Raw genomic sequence first — 23,086 nt, 5'->3', positions numbered from 1 at the left:
TCTTTTGGTTGCATTTTCCGATAGAGCTCTTCATTTGCGATTTTCTGTACCCATCCTGTCTTAGAATCTGCCTGTAACAAGTTCTTTCCAATGCCAAAATTCTTTTCCTTGATTCCTTATTTATTACCCACGTTTCAGATCCGTACAGTACACTGCTGAAGATGCATGTTTCCAGTACTCTTAGTTTTGTTTTTCAGGCTGATCATTTTACTTTTCCAGATGTTATCCATAGCCTTCAGATTTGTTCTTCCCTTTGCAACCCTGATCTTTATTTCTTTTTTACAGTCCAAGTCATATGTCCGTTTACTTCCCGAATATGTGAATTGTTCTACATTTTCTATATCAGTTCCATCCACTTGTATCTTTTGTTTCATGTTCTTCTCGCCAAATACCATTGTCTTTGTTTTTTCCAAGTTCATAACAAGTCCGAATCTCTTCCCTTCCTCATTTAACAGTTTCAGTGTTTTTTGTAGTTCTCTTTCGTCTTCTTCAATAATAACAATGTCATCTGCAAATCTCAGATTGTTATTTCTCATTCTGTGTACAGATATTCCTTTGGAATCTTCCTTCATTTTATCCATTGCTCTTTCTAAATGTGCGATGAAAATTCTTGGTGATATTGGATTCCCCCCCCCCTGTCTAGTACCTCTGCTTGTTCTAAACCATTTCCCCAAATCATCACCTATTCTAACTGCTGCAACTGCATTCTGATAAACATCTTCTAATATAGCTATTAGTTTTCTGTCAATTCCATAGGATTCTAGCACTGTTAATGACATTAACAGTGCTAGAATCCTATGGTCGATAATTTCTGGTCGATACTGTCAAATGCCTTCTGAAAATCAACAAAGCAAATATATATGTTATTGTTTTTTCTCCTAGCTTTCTCTGCTATTAACCTCAAAATCTGTTGAATTGTAATTCTATCCTCTCTAAATCCTGCTTGCTCGTCTGCAAGGTGTGCATCCAGTTGTGTTCTCAATCTTGCTGTCAATATCATCACAATCACTATTCACTATTGCAATTAATTAATTATTTGCTGTTGATGGCTTGCTTAGAATATCGATTTCGAAAATTTGGTAACTCGTCAGTAGCAGTGCACAGTTGGAGGTTCGGGCTCTTATTGTGAGTTTTCATTCATCTTCTGTTTATCCTAAGAACCTTTTTGTTCTTAGGATACACATAAGTGTGGAACCTGAGAAACATTGCATCCCTTTGAGAACGGAAATAATTTCCAAAATGAAATCAGAACTTTCACAAATAAAATTCGACTTTAAATTTGACAAAGAAAATTTTTAATTTAAATACAGGCTAAGCTAGACTGCAGCGTTCATGGCATTCTCAAAAAACGTTTCACGCTCTTTTCAAATCAGCGAATCAAACCCAAGCATCTCTCAAAGTGTGTTGAAAACACCGCAGTTATTAGCAATGGCGATGCGGAAATCGTAAAGACGTTTATGGACATTTGAAGACCTCTGAATTTTTGGCACGAGGAATGGACAGAAAGCGCCTCTCGTTGAAGGTCATCAAATCTGCAATAAGTCAGAAATGTAACCCTCGTGATTCAGACTCTCGAAGCGGGGTTCGTCAGCAAGGTACCCGAAACACTTAGCGTCATATTATACTAAGGAGGTAACCCTCGTGCTCGCTGTCCGATTGTTGCCATGCTTGGCAGACCGAACACGAAACCTTTTAAAGCGACCTCCACGAAAAGACTCATAACCCGACAACCTGCTTCATAGCATTTCTATTCTGTCCCATCCAATCAGACTCAACCACCATCGTTGGATGCATCTGCTACAAAAGATATTCACAAACACGTTGGAATTCGAATCCACACTTTGGGATTGGAAAGCAGAGACGTTATCCACTGTTCCAAGAAGGTAGACAAATATTAAGAAAGGGAACAACCAACTTCATCCTAGGTATATCCGTTCCCATCTAATCAGACTTTTCAACCATTATCCCGATACATTAGAAGGATAGCTCCGGATGCAATTTCTTCACCAATCAGTGCTTTTACGTGCCCTTGTCTAACAAATGAACACTATTTTTAGATCAAATGAATACAACGCAGCCAAACTTCTTGCATACTCTACGCAAAGTACGGCATATTACCGATGGATTTGATTGTCATTAAAATGAATTCATGATTAAGGAATTGTGAGCTCTTTGACGGCTCTAGCAGATCGAAATTATATATGTTATTAACACAAGTCGCTGCTAAGAAACTTTGGATAAATAGCCTGGTTCTTTGCTGAATAGCACGACAGTAAAATAAAACACGATTGTGTAAGTGAACCTGTGGAGAATTTCGTCTACAAATCCATCATATGTAGTAGTTTAATTTAGAAGAAATATATTTTTGTAATTGCTTGCTTAAAGGAGTTTTCGTGTGTGCACTTTCCTGGGATCCTGGTTTCCTATGGATACACGTCTTATTTCCGAAGGAAATTTACTTTTCCAACTTAAAGCAAACTGAACTGTTTTGATAAATTCCAACAAAGATAATCTCTAAGACAAATCCTCTAAAGGCCCTTTTATACCCAGCAAACTGTTCAATGCAGACGGACGTTGAAATCTCAATTACCTTCGTAGATGGCTGCATATATCTGTCGGCACTTCACTAACGCACAGTACGTTATGTAACCTCTCGTGTGTAGAAGTAATAAAAAAAAGAAACTGATCACGAGGTAAAATTAACGAGCTTGCATTGTGCCGTACAATCCGTGGATGAATCGGTCGACGTGCATTTCCTGAGGAGAAGATCGAAGTGGACTCGTCTGTGGTAACTTCATCCTTTCCATTATCCGGCGCCGCTGGTCACAACGACTTCAAATCCTTATCGCCTCTGGGACACACCGCCAGCTTAACCCTTAAGACAATAATTTCCGCAGACCTCAGGGGATTACGGATTGATTTACAGACCGAAGATGCCTCCCTCTGCGGTATCATCCTCGCTCTTGGGCGTGTCGAGCGCATGCAATGACTGTGCATTACACGCACGTGAGCCGACAGGGAAAAGAGTAAACAACGAAAGGACGAGGGAGATTTGTGTGCGCGTGCCTGAGCTAATGCGTGTGCGACTGGAGGAGAGAGAGAGAGAGAGAGAGAGAGAGAGAGAGAGAGAGATTGGGGACATTTGTGAGCGGAGATACGTAAGATAACATCAGGTGAACTTCTTCTTCGGAGAACTGGAAGGGGGGGGGAGTGCGTGAGGATCCCGATGAAAAAGAATCTTAGGAGACGACTTGACTCGTTCAACTCACTTCTCGAAAATTACCGTTTTTCGTGAGCGACAAGATCTTTGACATTTCGAAGCGGAGTGCAATTATCAGTTTATCGTAGAGCTACGTTTTGCCAGTCAGGCAAAAGAGGGTCCGCAGTTAGTGTTTGGATAAAATGTGGATGATCCAACAGTTAATTCAAGCAGTTAATCATAAAAGAAACAGCGTGAAAAGTGTCTCACCCTCAAAGGTCACTCTAGCGCTTTAAGCACAATCTAGGAGGGAAAAGCAGGTCCTGTCAAAGTACTTATGCAGTACTCCACGCACAAAGTTCTTGAAGAACCAGAAGATTTCTTCAAATCTGAAGCTCTCTTTTTTAAAAACACTTCCCAAGTACTAAACACGAGTTCGTCATAGTACTGCTGGAAGTACTCGAATATCGCAAAGAAACTCGACACACTTGAGCTTCAGTCTTTTTCCCATGCTAATTCATTAAGAGTCACATAAAATTCGTTTGGGAATTAATCTGCAGAGTCCACTTTAAATGCATCCTCTTTCTCGTACGTTTCCTGATAACCACGCGATCATTAACAACAACAACAACACAAAGTGAAACTCGACTAATCAGCCCGTCAAGTGCTGCAATCAAGCAAAGCATTTCGATATTTATTTTCACCGATCAAAAACGATTTTAATCCTGTCTGTTACAATTAACGTGTGGGATGTGCATGCGGAGGTGTAAGTCTGCCTCGTACGATCCCAGATTTTAAAACCAAGACTCCGTTTGTTCTGGCCCACTCTTCCTCCCATCTTGCCTGACGTGTGCATCGCTGGATGCATTTCCGTGTTCAGGAAGAGATGTGGAAAGTGCCGAAGGCATCCCGAGTCGTAGATCCCTTTGGGAATGCTGACCTTTCAAGTAATACACTTTGAAAGAGGATGAAGAAATTTAAGAAGAGCTCGAGAAAAAAATATCCCCGAGGGAGGGTGGGAAACAGGCTTTGAGGACAGCGAAGAAGACTAAGATGGCGGATTATCGATTTGAACACAAAGCGAACGAAGGCGAGATATTTAGAACAAACAGCTCTTCGGTGTTCGTAGAGGGCCCTCGCTGATGCAGTGCAGCTGTCTGCGTCCCGACAGCCAATCTGCACGTGAGGAACTCCACGCAGCTTTCGCAAGTAACGAATGAAAAGGCTGATTGGAAGTGACGGGCGTGAGCCCCGCCGTTATTCCCTGGTGCAAGGAGACACTTCCCGAACACGGTGTGTGTGTGTGTGTGTGCGTGCGTGCAATTTCTCCCCTTCTGGACTGATCAGACATCAAAGTGGCTCAGGATTCGGCTTAGAGTCATCCCCGCACTGTCTGTGCCACTTCGCTTTTATGGAGTGTCGGTAGACACAATGAAACAGATAAATACCTATCTGGAAGCACCTCCTTCGCCCCCCCCCCATCCCTCACTGTTGGCGTAGATAACACGACTGTTCCTGCTTGACTAAACTTGCTCAAATCCTGATTACCTCCCCACACTTCTGTTCACATTCGCAAATTCAAGTGTGTGAAGAAGAGCAAAACGAATCGATCGAAATCGGATTAGAACAGCGATAAATTCGATCAGACATGCCACAGATATCTACCGAAGAGACAGCCCTTTGCTTTTCCAAAATATTTACTTTGGTTAACGGAATTAAAGAGGGGATTAAACTAGGGAATTAAATATATCCTAGCACTTCTGAAGCTATCAGGAGTGCTAGGAAAGAGAAAAACCTTCCAACGTTTATTAAAAAAAAAAAAAAAAACGGAGCTGTTTCTCTCAACGTTGCAAACCATTGAACCAGAACTAATGCGTATGACAGCTGGCCAAAGCAAGATCAGTTCATGCAAGTTTACCGATCATCATAGGGAAGAAACCTTTACAGGGGATTTAGGGATCGTTTGGTAGCATGGATTTTCCTGTCAGGAATTCGGAGTTTACTTCCCACGAAAGAGAGAAGCGGAAAGAATACATGCCGTTACAAATCATAAGACGACGACATGAATCTCAGGATGACTAGAATCCAGCTTCAATAGTTAAAATTGCCAGTGAAATTTGAACATCAACACATCGAACTCTTACAAGAAAGGGTCAAATAAGGATATCTAGAAGATATCTCTGGATCCGCTGAAAGCGTTTCCTTTTTGTGGTGATTTGAAAATTTCTTTGTGAGTTTAAACTCCACCAAGCGATGAGAGTTTGGCAACATCGTCAGGATTTTGGTTCCAACGAAGAGAGTAACTATACTGAGACATACTGTACCAAAATATTTAAAAATGAAATCTTTTTACATTTTTAATTTCAATATTGGTAAAAGTATTCGGGGTTGCCTCAATCTTCAAATCATTTTTGACTAATTTTAACCATCAGACAAAATTTGTTGGCGGCGCGGGTGATGGTAGGATTTAACCGAACCAAAGAAATAAGAGACGTTGTTGTTCAATTTCGAGTTCTCGGATTAGGGAAGATTTTTAAACCCAAAAAATATTTAAAGTGGTTTTAAACTTTTAATTCAAGTTACCTTAATTTTTAATTCGATTTGGCATAGGAAATGTGAAGTACTTTTCGAAATTTAAAATGCAATAGATTATTTCGTATGCATTATTCTCAAGTGAAGTAGGATAGGAAAGCTAAGATTTTGTAATTCATTTTTTTTTTGTTGTTGTTGTTGTTGTTGTTGTTGTTTTCTGTTGGTATTGAGAGAAAATTCAGTAACCATTAAAGCAAAATACAGTCTAAGACATCACTTTTACTTCTTCCACACCAGTCCAGTTCTGTTGATCAGTATGATAACTCTTCACAATAGCTTAACATTCAAATTTAAATTAAAGAGATTATTTAAGTTATTTCGAGATTGAATGGCGTCTCCACACAATAAAAATCTTTAGTGCTCATAAATTTGTGATTTAAAAATAGTAACTGCGAATCATCATCAAGGCTTTGAGTAAAATGACACCATCGTAGTAAGAAATGAAATATTAAACCATACGTAAAAATTGAGTCATCTTTTATTAGTTACTCCATTCATCGCCAGAGTTCGAAAGTACAAAATATACTAAAGTTGATAGATAAAATCCAAACTGCTGACGTGAGAAAAGGAAGCCATTTTGTATTTCATATTTAAGGATAAACATTTTTAAAAAGAAAAACCAAGGGAAAAAAAGGTTTTATCCACATGTTTTGCATTATAATGGTGTCATTGTAATTCATAAATTGTAGTCATTATTTTAGCAGTTTCTTCTATTATTTGCATTGTATTATTAACTCAAACAAACCGAACTTCCATTATCCTCGACATCTGGTGGGAAGTTTTGTAACTAATAATGATGACGCAGTATTTACATACGAAAATTATTAATTTATTAATGACTGATTTTGCCTGTAAACATTCATTAATTACGTATTTATTTTTAGTATTCCACTTGCGTTTCCACATTATTTTGTTTTACTTATAACTGACTCTGTCTTTTTACGTTATTAGTTGTGTATTAAAAATTGAAGTTAACGCACACAGCGTTCTGTGATACCAATTAAATAATACGGTCAGGTACGGTCAATAGGCACGTGTCGCCACCTATCGTACAAAAGAAGCGACTACTGCTTACCTTTTAAACAATTTCCCATCATGCCTCTGGGATCTTCGCTTCTAATAGAGTGATACTGGATCTCAACGTGGAGTTCTCTTCGATCCATAATTAACTCAGGAAATGGAGGATTTAAGCACGCGAAGATTTCCTGGAATTTAAATGTGTATTTAAATAAAAACCTGAACTGCAATTTGTCAAGGTTAAAGCAGTTTGTGCAACTTTCTTCTATATAGTTTTGTTATCCGTTGGGATTAACTGCAAAATCCGCTGGTGATGCCATAGATGGACACTTTTACCAAACGGAAAATGGCCAACTCTTTGCTATAAGCTTTGTGGCAGCTTATAGATATTTTAATATGGTGTCTGTTTCCTTAGCGATCTAAATTGCGAGGGAGGTACTGTCGGAATTGTGTCTTTGTTTAAGAAGGAAATAAGAGAAAATTAAAAGCGAGAGAGAATGAATGAAAGAGGATTGAATAAGTTCATTGAAGGTTGAGTAACAAAAGAGACGATGAAGAATACACAGAAAGAGTGAAAAAAAGAAAAGGAAAGAATAAGAGAGAGAGAGAGAGAGAGAGAGAAGAAGAAATAATAGAGAAAGAGGAAAAGATAAGAAAAGAAGTGAGAGAGAGAGAGAGAAGAAATAATAGAGAAAGAGGAAAAGATAAGAAAAGAAGTGAGAGAGAGAGAGAGAAGAAGAAATAATAGAGAAAGAGGAAAAGATAAGAAAAGAAGTGAGAGAGAGAGAGAGAGAGAGAGAGAAGAAGAAATAATAGAGAAAGAGGAAAAGATAAGAAAAGAAGTCCAGACACACGAAAAACAGTTAAAAAATTTATTTCCACTTAGAGAGAGAAACAGATGAAATTTTGTATAATGAGAAAGAGAGGGAGTGAAAGGAAAAGAGAGACAGGTGAAGAAACAGAAATAGTGATGAAAAGAAAGATAGTATAAGGAGAAGGAGAATAGAATAGAAAAAGAAAACAGAATTGGAAAAAGAGTTCGAAATAGATAGACAAGCAAAGAGATGAATGAATAGTAGAGGAGCAACAGATAGGAAAAAGGGAGAAAAGAGAAGAAATAAATAGAGAAATAGGCTAGAAATTTCCGAAAAAAGAGAGAAATAGATAGAGCATGAAAAAGAATAAGAAATTGCGAGAAAACCGTAAAAGAAAGGCCAGAAATTCATAAAAGAAAACTGAAGAAAGACTCGCTCAGATAAAAAAGAGGAACTTCGATCTGGTGAGAGATCGAACTGGAGATTTCTCTCCACGATGCGATACAGAGAGACAGAAAGAAGAAGGAAAGCGACGCTCTGTGATTATCTGCTGGTGTGTTCATCGTGCTCGCAAGGAATCAACCACAACTCACATGAAGACTTCTAAATATTTATTGTTTCACTTGTCTCCGCTACACCCCTGAGTTCCTACCAGTTTCGCCCTCACTACGAAGTTACAAAAACCACAGAAACAGCAGCGACCTCTAGAGGTGACTTCCCAAACAGCGAAGGTCACTTCGATTACGAATAAACGAACAATCCCCTGATATGCACGACAGGAAACTTGCATCCATCCATCCCCCCCCCCCCAAACGCGTGTTTGCGTTCCCCAAGACGAGTGTACTTAATTAAAACGAATGCGCAATCCAAAGGCCGTTCAATTAAATATGCATCGCCAGAGGGCGCATGTGCCACTCACTTCTGGTTGGTCGTAGTTCGTCGTATGTACATCCTGCCACTGGTAGGACACAAAACGAATCCACGTGATTTTCTCTTAAAATATTTCTTTTTTTCTTCTTCCATTGACTAAGAAGGTGTAAAATTAAAACGCCTACTATGCGAACAAGAATAGAATTATCGAAACTAAAAACATCTCGTGCGTGAAACCTAACTCGCTTATGTACATAACCCAAAGTAGGCATCGAAACACTCACCGACCGGTGGCGCCATCTCGAGTCAGGAAATAGAACAAAAATAACATTTGGGCTCGCAGAGCCATGGAAATCAATAAGTTTCATGCGGACACACTAGATGGCGCTCACTGTTAAGCACATCGGAAACGACTGCCAACACATTTTTTCACGAGATTAACAGGACCCCAACACTACTATTCGAGCAATCACGGCCGGAAAAAGAACACTTCAGAAAACTGTAAATGTCCGTAGTTCGCACACAAATACACACAGGAATGACGTAGCAGCTCCCGAAAGCCTCCTCCGCCCTTCACACTTTCTCTCTGTACGATCGGGTGTCGTAGCTCATTCTCCTGCCGTTGGCCGAGGACCTCCCGTCTTCACGTCTCTGGGTCACCACTGCGTTCGCCTCTCTTTCGAAGAGGTCTTCGGGGGCGTCTTGGTCGGACTTGCAGCGGGACAGGGCGGCCGAGGACGAGGGCGGCACGCTGCTCGTGTTGACGGCCATGTCGTCCGCCACTCGGGTCGGGGTCGGAGTCGGGGACAGGCTCTCCGATCCGCAGGAAGAACTGTCGCTCAACTCGTTGGTGGGCCGCTTGCTGATGCGAGGCGACTGGTTCGGTCGACGGCCCAGGATCTGCACCTGGATGTGCTCGCAGATCCGCTTGAAGCGACGAAGGGGACCTGCGGAGAAAGAAAGAAAATAACATGAAACAAGCGCCTCAGTTTGAACCCAAACTCAGAATCACGACACTCAAAAGACCCGAGAATTTGAGGGCCAATATTTTCTCACCAACCCACCCACCACGCAATTGTACTCGTGAGCTGTCGCTCTATCTTCGTTAAGTCGGAAATGCCCTTCGTCTTCATCCGTCCCTCCTCAATTAGTGGTCTGTGAAACGCTGACCCTCGCTTCTGTCGGAAACTTGAGTAGTCCCAAAGTTCTGAAGCGAGCCTTCGTCTTCGTCTCAACTGGAGCTGCTCCCCATTCGTAGAATCCGCTTCGTGGACAGTTCTGATAAGAAGGGTCAGGCTGTCCCATCCGCTGTCTGGCAGTTTGTTGAGTTAAAAAAAAGACTTCGCTCCAGAGGATAGCTGGAAGTTGAGCTTTACTTGCATATTTGCCTTCCAATCATTTATCGATAGTCGAATTTCCTTCTGATCCTTCCTCTCGACTGGTAAATATTTTCTCGTCGTCTGGCCCAATATTAACGATCAAATCTACAAATAACGAGGACATTAAAGACCGCGTCTGTTTTCGTAGACAAAATAGATCTCTCATTTTCCTCTTTTCTAAGAAAGTAAACTGTCTCTTATATAAGTGCGTATTGTGAAAACACGAAACACACTTCTTCTTCTTCTTCTTCTTCTTCTTCTTCTTCTTATTATTATTATTATTATTATTATTATTATTATTATTATTATTATTATTATTATTATTATTATTATTATTAACTGATTTTCAGCAGAAGACTCAAATCCATCTAAGTTTTCATCAGTACGAACTCCACGAATTACTCAAATTGAGAATTTTTTTCCTCTTTGCTTCGATATGTTTTTATGAAACAATCTTCAGTTGGCATAATAACAATAAACTACAAAAACGGAGGCAAACTCACTTTAAAACTTTTCACGTTGAAAACATCTCTTTAAAAAAAATCTCGCCTTACAGGCACATATATGGGATGATTTCTTCTTTTCTTTACCGTTTGCGACAGCTCTTCCTCTCGGTTACAGCAACGTTTTTCACAATAAATGCACTTCATCCTAGAATTCAGTTCACTAGATTCTAGGATGAAGTGCATTTATTGGAAAAGAATTGCGCTGCTTGGAAAGAAGTCATCGGACGCCAGAGTGTGAGAAACAAATAGTTATAGCACCCACCTTAAGACGTACACCCTCCTTTCACTGCGATAAAAGTTGCAGTCGTTTTTGCAGGCCATACTTCTCACAACCCTAAGATACCAATCAACTTTGGACCATTCTTCTTGTACACATGTAGCGAGGTCCTGGACTGTTGTGAGACGGATGTCCCTTCGCCTCACCAGACGCTACAGTTCCTCCCACAGGCGTTCAATGCAGTTGCGATCAGGACTCTGTCCAGGCCCGTGAAATGTGGGGTTGTCACCACAGCAGCGGTTGTCACCTTATGGACGGTGCATTGTCCAGGACGGTGCGCCGATAACTTATAACGCTACAAAGCACGAAGCATTGCATTGTCCAGGATGTTCAGATACCTCTCGGAGTTTGGCCGCAAACAGAGGTTCGTGGCCAAACCAGAAAACACAGGACCATATCATCACTCTCCCACATCCGGATTTCATAGGTGGGGTTAAGCACTTTGATATGATACGTTCACCGGACTTCTGCCACACCCACACCAGTCCATCTGCTCAGTAAAGGGTGAAGCATAATTTCTCGCTGCATAACGCAGCCCCGTTCCACTGTACACTCTTTGCATTCATCAATGAAGACGACGCTGCATGTTGGTTCGGGTAATGCGGGGATTGCATATTGCGGTCCTGCCATGGACACCCACGTTGTGAGCCTCGATTCTGAATGTTTTTGTGCAGAATCATGTTACAGTCGATGCCCGGAACTCCGCATTCAACCTGTCGGCCGATGAATGGCGGTTTTTACATATTATCCTTTATTGCATCCTACGATCACATTCGGTGAGTGTGGTGAGTCGTCCAGCCCTTGCGGTCGAATCCTTGGGCTTCCATCTCAGTATGCTGTCACTGACTGTTGACCTGAGATGGCCCAACTTGTCAACAATTTCGCGACGAAATCGGTCTACCACATGGCATCCTGTCAACTCCGTGAGTTCCCTTCTCGCAGGACACATTTGCACTGACTTGGAAGGAAGCGTCTTTGAATTAATCCTCCAATCTGCTTGGAATCTCCGTAGCTTAATTGGCATAGACGAACCCTTGGGTTGGAAAGACACGGACTCCAACCCGTCTGTGACGTGGAGGACCTTTAATAGGGCGTCCATTGACTTCTTTTCAAAGAATGATCAAATCGTATAGCCTTTTGGGATCTTCTAATTCTTCGTCAACCACGTGACAACTTACAATTTTCCTATTTTAGGAAGAAGACTCATACAGGCATCCATGTTGATCCTCACCACGATCCTAGTCTAAAGGCTGGGACTATTAAGATCTTCTTACATCCTGCTCATTCGTTTTGATCTTCCGACGAATATTCACAGACAGAATTACAATCTATTGAATCCACCTTCTTATCAATCAGGTTTAATGATTCCTTCATCAAAAATGCATTCACCATTTATGCAATCTTCTAATCCTCTGCTGAACACATCCACGAAACGTACGCGAAAATTCTACAAAGGAATAAAATTAAACGCGAGTGGACGTCCGTTTTTTTAGTTTGTTATTTTTTAAGTTTTCTAGCAGAACTCAGCAAAAATCAGCAGCAAGCTCCTGATTCTGTTAATCTCATGTGAACACTGATCAAACCGATGCACTTCAATCAAATCCCTTCTCCTTTTCAACCGATTCTCTTGGTTATTACGATAGTCCCTCTTCGCACTTCGGCAATGTACTCTGAACACCTCCGGACTGCTTGACATTCGTTAAAAGCCTTCGTGAGTAAAGCTGGAATTAAAATCCAATATTGGCCGACGTGTTAGAGTAACAGCACTTCCTTTTGCTACGAAGGAAGCTTCTTTGAATTAATCCTCCAATCTGCTTGGAATTTCCGTAGCTTAATTGGTATAGACGAGCCCTTGGGTCGGAAAGACACGGACTCCAATCCCGTTTGTGGCCTTTAATAGGTCTTTCCGATGACCTGGTGAGTCAGCCTGTCTCACAGGGAGGTGGAGGGTTTTTCCTCTCCGAAACTCGGGATTTTCGTGTGTGAACGCACAGACATCTATAGGCATAAATACTTCCCCTCGAGGGATGCCCGGGATGATTCCCGTGCAAGCTGCATTGGTTGGCTGGGATTCCTAATCAGGACCCTCTACCCTTCCTGAGGGACCGATGGGCTGAAGAAGATGAGGACAATCTGCAGAGCTGTACTAGTTTTCTCACAATACGTCCTGAACTTAAGTTCCCTCCCAACCCAAATCTTTGTATTCATTAACATTTTTAAAGCCTGTCTATTCCTATCTAATACTCTGTTGGTGCCTAAATGAATATACTTGCGTTTCTTCAGAAAAAATTTAAAGCTCCATCGAGTTAATCATTCTGTCCGTTAGCAGCAAACAGATTTTATCATTAATATCCGAATCTACATCATTTGTGAATATAATACTAAACAACCAAGATCCCTATTAAAAATTTCCATTCACACACACACACACACACACACACACACACACACACACACACACACACAACATCCTATCTTCATCAATCACAGTTCCTTTCGCATCCGTATGTGTGATCACACATCCCCCCTTTCGAAAATTTTAATCAGCAGTTCTTTATGTAAAAAATTAAAGGCTTTAACGAATCCAAATAAAGTACTTAATAGCCACTGCTTTGGTCTTTTTTTTTTTATCGCTATCCTTTTACAGTAGCTTAGCAGACGTAAAACGTGATGGCCCCTTAAAGTGATCTCCCTCCTGTGCCGCAATCGAGATTATCCGTTCGATCAATGCAATTATTCATTATTGCTAAATTCCGTACGCTTACCAGAGATGAGAGTGAAGCTGATACAGTAGACGGCAGGTTTGTCTGCCCCCTTCTCCGCGGGGACATCGGCGCACCCCGACACCAGAGTGATGTCCACGTGGAAACGGACATTCCGCTGGAACATCGTCGGACCTCCGGCACGCTTGTACTCAACCCTGAACGACATTGGCGACACCACACTGTGGCTTAGGTCGGAGATCTGAAAAAAAGTAGCAAAAAAAACGAAGTGGGCACGTGCAGTTGATTTGCAGAGGAACAAAAGGTGAGCGAAAGGTAAAAAAGACAGAAAGAGAAATTTAAACTTGATTACTCTGAAAAGGAGTCTCACCGACAAGAAGGCATGAATGAGATCCGCCTTCACCGAACTCAGAGGACGGTCCTTCACCAGAATGATGTGACTCTCGTCGGACTCCCTCGTCATCAAATTGCCGAACCACGACTTCTTCGTCAGCCTGCAAAAGACAACGCAAAGCAACACCCGTCCATCTATCAGGAGCTTCACTGCAACAACAACAACATCATTTAAAATGAGGATTTATTAAATGGGATATTTGTGATTGCCTGTGAAATACTAGTGGTGCTGATGGGCGGTAGGTGGCGTTGGTGTAGTTGGGGTTTGTTGTTGTTTGTGGATTGAGTGGTGCAGACAGAGTTGTAGAATGGGTGCCCTCCCTCGATGAATCTTTGGACTCCCTGGAGGTGTCACGTAATAATTTTTTTATAATAATAATATTATTATAATATTATAATTATTATAAAATTATAATAATAATAATAATATTTCGAATGTGAGATCGCCAGGCCCCAAAAAGAAGAAAGGAACCGTAGGAGTTACTTGAAGCATTAACTCATCCCAGTGTCTTACAATTACTTGTATTTAGCTCAAGAGCGAGTAATGTGGATCATGGAGTCTCCTCAATTTTCATCCTTCTTCTTAGTCTATCTAAATTGACTTTTGGTTTCGGTTTTCTGATTCAAAGAATTGTTGAAGACATGCAAGAAATGCTTTTTGTTTTCCTTGTTGGATTGGGACTGAAATTTGGTACTTAAAACATTTTAATTGCCACCAAAGTAATACATTTCGTTGTTATTCTCGATTTTTCAAATACGTTTTTACGAGGGGAAAATCCAACTTGGCTAGAAATGCAAACTCCCGAAGGTTTTCTTCGGCTGTTATTGAAGCTTGTCACAACAGACTTTGACCTACGCCTAAACGGAAGCCTCACTTCTCATTTCTTCTCCAAATAATCATTCTTTGCAGCTTTCATTATAATCTCTGTACTTCTCTTACAGTCCGACGACTGACCCCGCCGAAAATTCTAGAACACGCGATTCACTTCCAAGTTTGTTCCAAGGAGAGTTAAATCCTTTAAAATCGCTTCCTCCTCCTCCTACATCAATACTCAATGTACGCGCGGTTAGCCTAGTGGCTGTGCGCATCGCAACCCTATGAGTGTCCTGGGTTCGATTCCCGTCGAAGACGTGAGGAATTTAAGGATCTTTCTCAGCCGTAGCCAAGTTAGGCGGTCTTGGATGTAAACAGCAGGGTTTTCCCCCCAGTTTATCTGGGGGTTTTCATCCCGCAAGCAGCAAACCGGCCCCCTGAACACACACGGATTACAGCCAGGAATACTTAAGACAATCCCTCCAGCCATAGGTTTGAACTGTCAACTATGCCGGTCCCGAGCCCTGATTAAAATTGGGGGGATTGAGGTGGTGCGTATCTCCCCGTAAGAGGGGCTCCGGCCGTTGAATCACCTTGCGAAATGAAATGAAAAAATACTAAACTGTGCTTTTTTGAGTTTTTACCAAAACGAAGATTTTATTGTTTGTTTTCTTTACCAAATTTTTCAGCGGAAGAAGATTGAAAGTTCCACCGTATCAGCCTTTAAAGTGTTTCTCTTCCCATCATTCTCTTCTTGTCGGAAGGAATGACTGGCCAATTTAAATATCACTGAAACTGTTACCTTTTCAACACTTCCTCTTCTACCAGTTCAGGAATGAAAGCCAAGCTACCCCCATGAAGATGAATAACAGATTTTGGGAAACCTTAATTTCTGTGATTTTTGCAATGCAATTAATAATTTGTAATGCAAAAAGCTTTTTCCAAAATTATGTAAGAATCCGATAAATTCTGACTGTGTATTTCGATGCTAACATGTCATCAGACGAGACTCTGTAGCGCAATCCAGGATGTCGCGATGTTAGGTTATCTGTTGGAAGACCCAGGGTTTAAATCCCATCGATAAAACGAGAAACGTTAATGGGGATGTTTAAAAGATAGTCCGCTGTCTGGTCTCAGCAGGGTTTGGGGACCAGAAGCGAAGGTTGTCAGCCTGCGTAACATAAAACCAGCCACAGCATTTCCTGCATTTTACATCGGCAGTGTAAGTCTGATGGGAGTATTTGGTACCTGCTGATTATGTACACATTTGTGTTTAACTCCTTAATATACAAAGACGACTGTGACACGTCTTTTGTTTATTGCACCAAAATCGATTTTTAATTTTGGTTTCACATATAAATACAACCGAATACAGACGCTAGACAATCTTGTGCCTATTTCCTTTCAGCCGAGAAAAGTTGCCAACGGCGTGTATCGGCTATTTCGTTTGCGTTTGCATAAATTCATCATTATTTATCAAATAATGATGAATTTGATCAAAGTCATCATTATTTATCAAATAATGATGAATTTGATCAAAGTCATCATTATTTTTCAAATAATGATGAATTTGATCCAGCAAATCACCCTCGCCCAAAACATTGGCAGAAAAACGACCGCTTTCTGATTTTTAATTGGTACGTTAAGGGGTTAATCGAGGGTAACGACACTGTTTTCGGAATACCCAAGATCAACTGCAAGATTGCCAAAAACCATAGGGTTTAACCTCAGAAGTCGAAAATATTAAGTGAGCTGACCGAGTAAGACTAAAAGACTATTTAAATAAGTAGGTGAGCCTCAGCATTTCTTGTTTTCGAAGGCTTAAAACAGTACAGCGGCTAGAGTAACACTTTGGGAGGCTTCCCCTCGAATAATTGCTTCCATTCGTCTGCCAGAAGAGGCAAGAAGGAGTCCAAGTATTTGTGTGTGTGTGTAGTGACATTGTTAGGCCACGTGTTGTAAAAGAATTGGCTAAATTTTCCATATGAATGACTCAATAAGATTCCATATCTGCATCTTACATTTCCCTCCCAATAAGTCAATCAAAGAGAAACAGATTACTTACGGATAACAAGATGAAATGCATGCAAGAGTATTGCTATAGACATCACGTGCAGCACTTGTTGGTGAAAAGTAAAAAATATCACCAAGTAATGGGTTAATCATCGGGGGTGACCTTAACTACTCGAACATTGGGGAGCAGTGAAAGCTCATGAGAAGATTGAAGTCAAATTTGGTGACCTATTGCGAGACAACTTACCAAAGCAGCACCTAACAGAGATCAAAACGTGTTAGACACGTTCGGGGTTCAGCTAAAGACGTAACAGTTCTGCATCTAGTTGATGAGAGGAATCATTTTGGAAAATGGCTCAGTGTGTGAATACTTCTTTCAGAAAAATGCTGCGTGGTGAAATACAGAGCAGGAATTTAGGACTAACTGAGGACAACAGTTACGATCCCGTGGTGTTAGCTGCTAAACAGGGAGGTCGCAATACATCATTTAAACAAAATCCACAAATGATTCAATATCCGAATGTGTCCAGAGCGTTCGAAGAATGAACAGGTTGGGAGTTAAATGGAGGCCCAGAATGATTAAGCACCGGATTCTTAAGAAAAAGATCAAGTGTAAGGAATATCGTGTGCAAAAGGACGATGTCAATAACGAAAAGTATAAGGCGAGGGCCAAAAGAATTTTACAGCAGTTGTACGGAAAGTTCAGTGTGACTATGACAAAATGCTGGCACTAAAAGCTAAAGACAACCCGTGATAATTATATCGTCATGTATAAGAAAGAATGAAAATGGAAAACTAATTCTCGTCAATGCGGTGGTATGAGAGTGGCCATTATGGGTAACCATAATGAGTGTCCATTTTGCTAAAAACTATCAAATTGGTGGATGTAACACAGAGCACCATGCTTCTACACTGGACAGAGAAAGTCACGTGTATGAAGAAGAGGCTCCAGAGCTTACCTAACTCGAATAAGAGTTTGGTAGCTGATGGGATATCAACGCAGGTGCTAAAAGAGAATTCAGATGAACAAGCTTTTCTTTTAATTAGGCTGTTTAATATGAGTCACTGAACAGGGAAATTCCGCAGGAATAGAAAGAATGTTTGGTAATTCCATTGCACAAGGGTGGTGCAAACACTGATGTATCCAACTGTTGATCTGTTAGTATCTGAGGAGAAGATTTTCGAATAGTTCGATAGGAATTCAGAAATGGGTTGAGAGAAAATCTCTAATCAATATGGGTCTACTAAGGGAAGGTAACACACACACACACACACACACACACACACACACACACACACACATATATCATATATATATGATATATGTGTGTGGACGCATGCAAATATTTTTTTCGAGGATTTTGAACAAAAGGCAATTCCTCTTTTAGTTTAAAACCAAGAATTTGGCTTAGATATGTGGACGATATTTACCTCATATGGGAGCATGGTATTGAGAATCTTCACAGGTTTCTCAACCACTTAAACAATCTCCATCAGGATATAAAATTGACCATGGAGATTGAAGAAAATAGCTCCCTCTGTTCCTTGATATTAAACTCACCAAGACGCCTGAATAAATAAAAGTCTCTATATTTAGAAAGCCAACACACACGGACAGATATTTGCATGCGTCCTCACATTACCATCCAGCGCAAAAGTTGAGTATTATATCAACTCTTGCGAATCGTGCAAGATCTGTACTGTCAGATGAAGAACTGAAAAAAGAACTACAGCATCTTAAATGGACCTTTAAAATCAATGGCTACTCTTTAAAAAGTATTAACAACCAATTATCCCACCGTCAACGTAGCAACGTAGAGACACAGGACGACTCCAAAGGTCATATCGTCTTGCCATATATCAGCACACTATCCAAAAAGCTGAGTAGAATCCTAAAGAAGTTTAACATACAAACGTGCTTCTCGACTCTGCCAAAAATAAGATCATGTTTCAACAACTATAAACAATCTCACAACCTTCTACAATTCCCAGGTGTATACAAGGTCACATGTGAGTGCGGAAAGCCTTACTATGGGCAAACGGAGAAATCTATCCTACTACGTCTCGAGGAGCACCAGAGAGACAATGCTTATAAGAGAACCAGAGCAACTGCTCTGTCGGGCAATGTCATGTTTTCAATAAACACGAACAACGAAAGCCGCCAACATGAGATAAATTGGACATCAACTTCAAACCTACACATTTGCCTTGATGAGGTGGAACGCCACATTGTGGAGTCAAAAGAAAATCACCTTGGACCCGCTTCATATGAAAAATAATCTCAGCTATAATTTGCCTGACTCTTTCAGCTCTACTATCAGATACTGGAGATCGCGTGGTTCCACACACGCACAAGTGTACAACAATAGAACTTTAACACGGACTATAGCTCAAGTTCATAATAACTGTAATTCACAGTCGAATATTATAACTTTATAATTGTATAGCTTTAGAGTGACTCAATGTTATTTTCAGTGTCTTTTAATATCTTTCTATGTTGTTAACGCCTGATGAAGTCAATCTCGACGAAACATGTTGCGTTTTCAAATAAATCTCATTTTGTTATAATTCTAGGGTTTTAAGTCAGTTAATATTAAAAATGAATATATTCACCCAAGTATATATACACTCTCCCAAGTCAAGATGGACTGGGTCACGAATCGGAAGAGGCGCCAAAAATTAAACACTAAAAGTTAAGAGTAAATATTATTTAGTCAGGTGATGTAGTGTCTCGATCTTTTTCTAAAAGTATAACCCGATGTTACTGACTTTATTTCATTACGCAATTTCTTGTAGCTGCTTCAAATGTAGCGTTCAAATGATTTATGAAATATTTCTTTCTTTGCCTCGCGAACTACCAACCCGCTCCGGTCATAACGTAAACATGTTCTACATTATATACAGAAAAATGTTATTTCTTACATATAGTATTATGGATAGAGTTTCTGTAATGGCAAAATGTTAAGAATAGTGAACGTGTTACTAGTTGAATATGAGAAGATACTATTAATGGCCGTTGGTCAGATTATTCTATTTTGTATTCGTATCAAAAGAAGCAGTTGTTTTAGTAATCTCCACCCTAACAGGTGATACCATGTGAAGAATTTATTAAAGAATATTATAAGCATCTTAAAAATGCTGAATTGACAAAATATTTAACATAATGAATTCTCAGAATCTGCAATATCAGAACAAAGACATGCACCAAAAGAATTTCCTTTTCTGTAATATAGATAGCTTTATCTAAATTTGGAATTCAACTCAGTAAGCATCAAGCTGACGACATACATCAGAATGTGTTGATAGAAGTGCAATGTAAAATGAATCAGGGATATTAGAACATATGAACTCCATAAATGATCGAATATATAAGACTACCACCATTAAAAACTTTACATAAATCTAAGCTAAAACAGCTCCTCTTAAATGCAAATGATGTGATTGAAACCATCACAACCAACAGTATAAAGGAAACAAATCATCTCCTATACAGCACAGCCTACATCATTACAGTGAATCTTGGTTGCAAAGAGAAAGAGCAAAAGCCAAGGTTGAAACAATCTACACCATGTAAAATCCGGTTAGAACGAAAGGTCAACAAACTTCGAGCTGATATGAGCAACTTAAAGAGTTTTAAAGAAGGAATGCTGAAAAATAATGCCATCAAAAACAAACTGATTAACACATATAATTTGACCAACAAAACATTTGCTGAAGTTACCGAAGAGCTAAAACAAAGAATTACAGCGACTGCAGAGAAAATGGAAAGATATTAAACATGAATAAACCAATATGTGCAAAATATGCAATTTCAACAGCACAAACGTCAGTTCTTTCAGTCTCTCAGAGAAATACAAATACCAAACACACTCCACCAGAAAAAAAAGAAACACTCAAATTTTGGAAGTCAATCTGGGATAATCCTATTGAACGCAATAAAGATGCCTCGTGGATTAAAGAAATAGAATCAGAAATGAAACAAAAACAAATGAAAAATGTTATTATCAATAAAGAAATAGTCAGCGCACAAGCTAGAAAATTGAAAAACTGGAGTGCACCTGGCAAAGAAAAACTACACATAGATATTTAACGCATCTAACCACTCAACCTGATCCAATGGCAGAACAGTTTAATTATTTGTTGCAGACAAGCTCAGTGGAAGACTGCATGATATCTGGGGGCACTTTTCTCTTCATGAAAGATAAGGGTGCAGACCCAAGTAACTATCGCCCAATAACATGACTACCAACTATGCTTAACCAACCTGTTCACTACAATCATTGCAAATTCCATATACCACTACTTATCAGATAATCAGATTTATCCGATTGAACAAAAAAGCAATTTTCAAAAATCCAGAGGAAAAAAAGACCAGATCCTTATTAATAAAATGATTCTCAGAAATTCAAAAAGACTAAAAATTAACTTAAACATAGTATGGATAGATTATAAGAAAGCATTCGATTCCCTCCCACATTCCTGGATCCTAAAATCACTACAAATATTTTGAATTAGCAAAAACTTATGTTCCTTTCTGGCTGCTGCTATGAAATCTTGGAAAACAACATTAATAGTGAATAATGAATGATTCAGAGATATTAGCATTAAACGTGGAATTTCCCAAGGTGATTCCTTGACACCATTGCTCTTTAATATTTCGTTGATACCTTTGTCTATGATCTTGAAGAAAACAAAACTTGGATATGAAATTGCTAAATATAATATTAAAGTTTCCCATCTGTTGAGGTCTGAAAAGTTCTCGACCTAAAAATGAAAAAACGAATTTAAAATTTCAAAATTATTTTTATTTTCCAACATAATCTCCCTTAAGACCAATATTGCAGCGATGCTCCAGCGCCATTATCCCGTCTCTATAGTGGTTCTCAGTAAGATCTGCAAAATACCCCTCTATAGTTGCAATCACTTCTTGATTCGAAGAAAAACGCTGACCAGCGAGGAAGATTTTGAGTTTGGGGAAGAGATAAAAGTCAGAGGGACCAAATCTGGGGAATAGGGTGGATGTTCCAACAATGCATAGTGCAGATCCCTTAATTTTCCCATTGCCAAAACACCATTGAGGGCAGGTGCATTGTCCTGATGAAAGATGATTTTATTCTTCCGTAAACCCGTCTTTTCTCTCTAATCTTTTCATCTATTCTGGTTAAAAGATCGGAATAATATCTGGAAAAACTAATAACTGGTATGAGACCTAACACAGAGAGTCAGGGAAACTAAATTATAAAGGGGGGAATGGTGTGAATGTGAGTGTAAGAGCGACAGTGTTATATAACTGTGTTAATGATGGGAATGGGCTTTGTTATGGAAATGTTGACGAGGAGAGAATGATTTCGGGTTTGTGTTCGTCCGGTTCGGACCCATCATATGTGTGTAAAGAGGTCCACACGTCTAAGGCTTTAGAGAAGAATAGAGATCTGCAAATTGTCCAACTGTGTCAGGCAGACTGCAAACAAGAGTACACAAAAGAAAATGCAGGTAGATTATTATGTCTTTAGACGAATGCCAAGAGTATTAGAAACAAAGGGGTAGAGTTTGTTGCCTTACAATATGTTGCGACCTAAGATTGTAGGAATTAGTGAGACGTGGCTATCAGAATCAGACCTACTAACCGGTATAGAATGTCAAGGGTACAGTACTTTTAGGAAGGATAGAGTGGAAAGGAGAGGAGGGGACGTGCTGCTAATGATATTGGGTGACTTAAATCCAGTTAGAGTTGAGACCTATGAATATAGTAATACTACTAACAATATTTCATGTGGCAGACAAGACAAATGATACAGTGGGGTGTTGTTACAGACCTGGTCGATCGGTTACTGGTGATGAAGAAATGCATCACCAAATAGAAGAGATGAGCGCGAAAAGAGTAATCATAATGGGAGACTTTAATTATCCAAATATTGATTGGGTAGCAGTAAAATCTCATGAGAAGAACGAAAATGCATTTATTGAGCTGTTGTGAGACAACTTCCTCAAGCAGCATGTGACAGAAGGAACTCGATGTCAAAGAGTGTTAAATTTGATTATAGTGCCACAGGAAATTTCAGTTAAAGACAATTATTCTGCCTCTGGTTGGTGACAGTGATCATGTGGTACTCACTTGGGAAGTGACTAAGTTTATGAATGTTCCATTCAGAAAAGGTTACATGTTGAACTACAAAGCAGGAAATTATTACCAGCTGAGGAGTATACTGAGTTCGGCGGAATGGGATCGGTTGATGGATGGAAAGGATATCGACAGTGCATGGGAAGCATTTAAACAAATCTTAAATGGTGCGATATCAGAATGTGTCCCGAAAGTTCGAAGAATAAATAGAGTAAGAGTCAAATGGATGTGTAATCTTATTAAGCAAGAGATTCGTAAGAAATGATGTGGAAGGAACACTGTTTGCACAAGGATGATGTCCGTAATGAAAATTATAAGCAGCAGGTTAGAATAGTTACAACTGTTGAACGGAAAGCAAAGTCTGATT

At 39.8% G+C, this 23,086-nt stretch overlaps 1 protein-coding gene across 1 annotated transcript in view; it reads right to left on the bottom strand.

The window, feature by feature from the left end:
• Positions 1-9,066: 9,066 nt before the first annotated feature.
• The window catches only part of LOC150106172 (serine/threonine-protein kinase BRSK2-like), a 193,530-nt gene continuing 179,510 nt past the window's right edge, over positions 9,067-23,086 (bottom strand). The window contains exons 16-18 of the mRNA XM_090393904.1: positions 13,749-13,872; positions 13,421-13,619; positions 9,067-9,440 (exon numbers count right to left, since the gene is read on the bottom strand). Coding sequence (XP_090250030.1) covers positions 9,067-9,440; positions 13,421-13,619; positions 13,749-13,872 — 697 coding nt within the window. The remainder of the gene's footprint in view (positions 9,441-13,420; positions 13,620-13,748; positions 13,873-23,086) is intronic.

This window comes from Typopeltis vanoorti, chromosome 6, assembly GCF_054136105.1.
Source record: "Typopeltis vanoorti isolate ZY-2024b chromosome 6, IOZ_Tvanoo_1.0, whole genome shotgun sequence".
Lineage (NCBI taxonomy): Eukaryota > Metazoa > Arthropoda > Arachnida > Uropygi > Thelyphonidae > Typopeltis > Typopeltis vanoorti.
The sequence above is the reverse complement of the archived record's forward strand: the minus strand, read 5'-3'. Positions and strand labels throughout refer to the sequence as shown.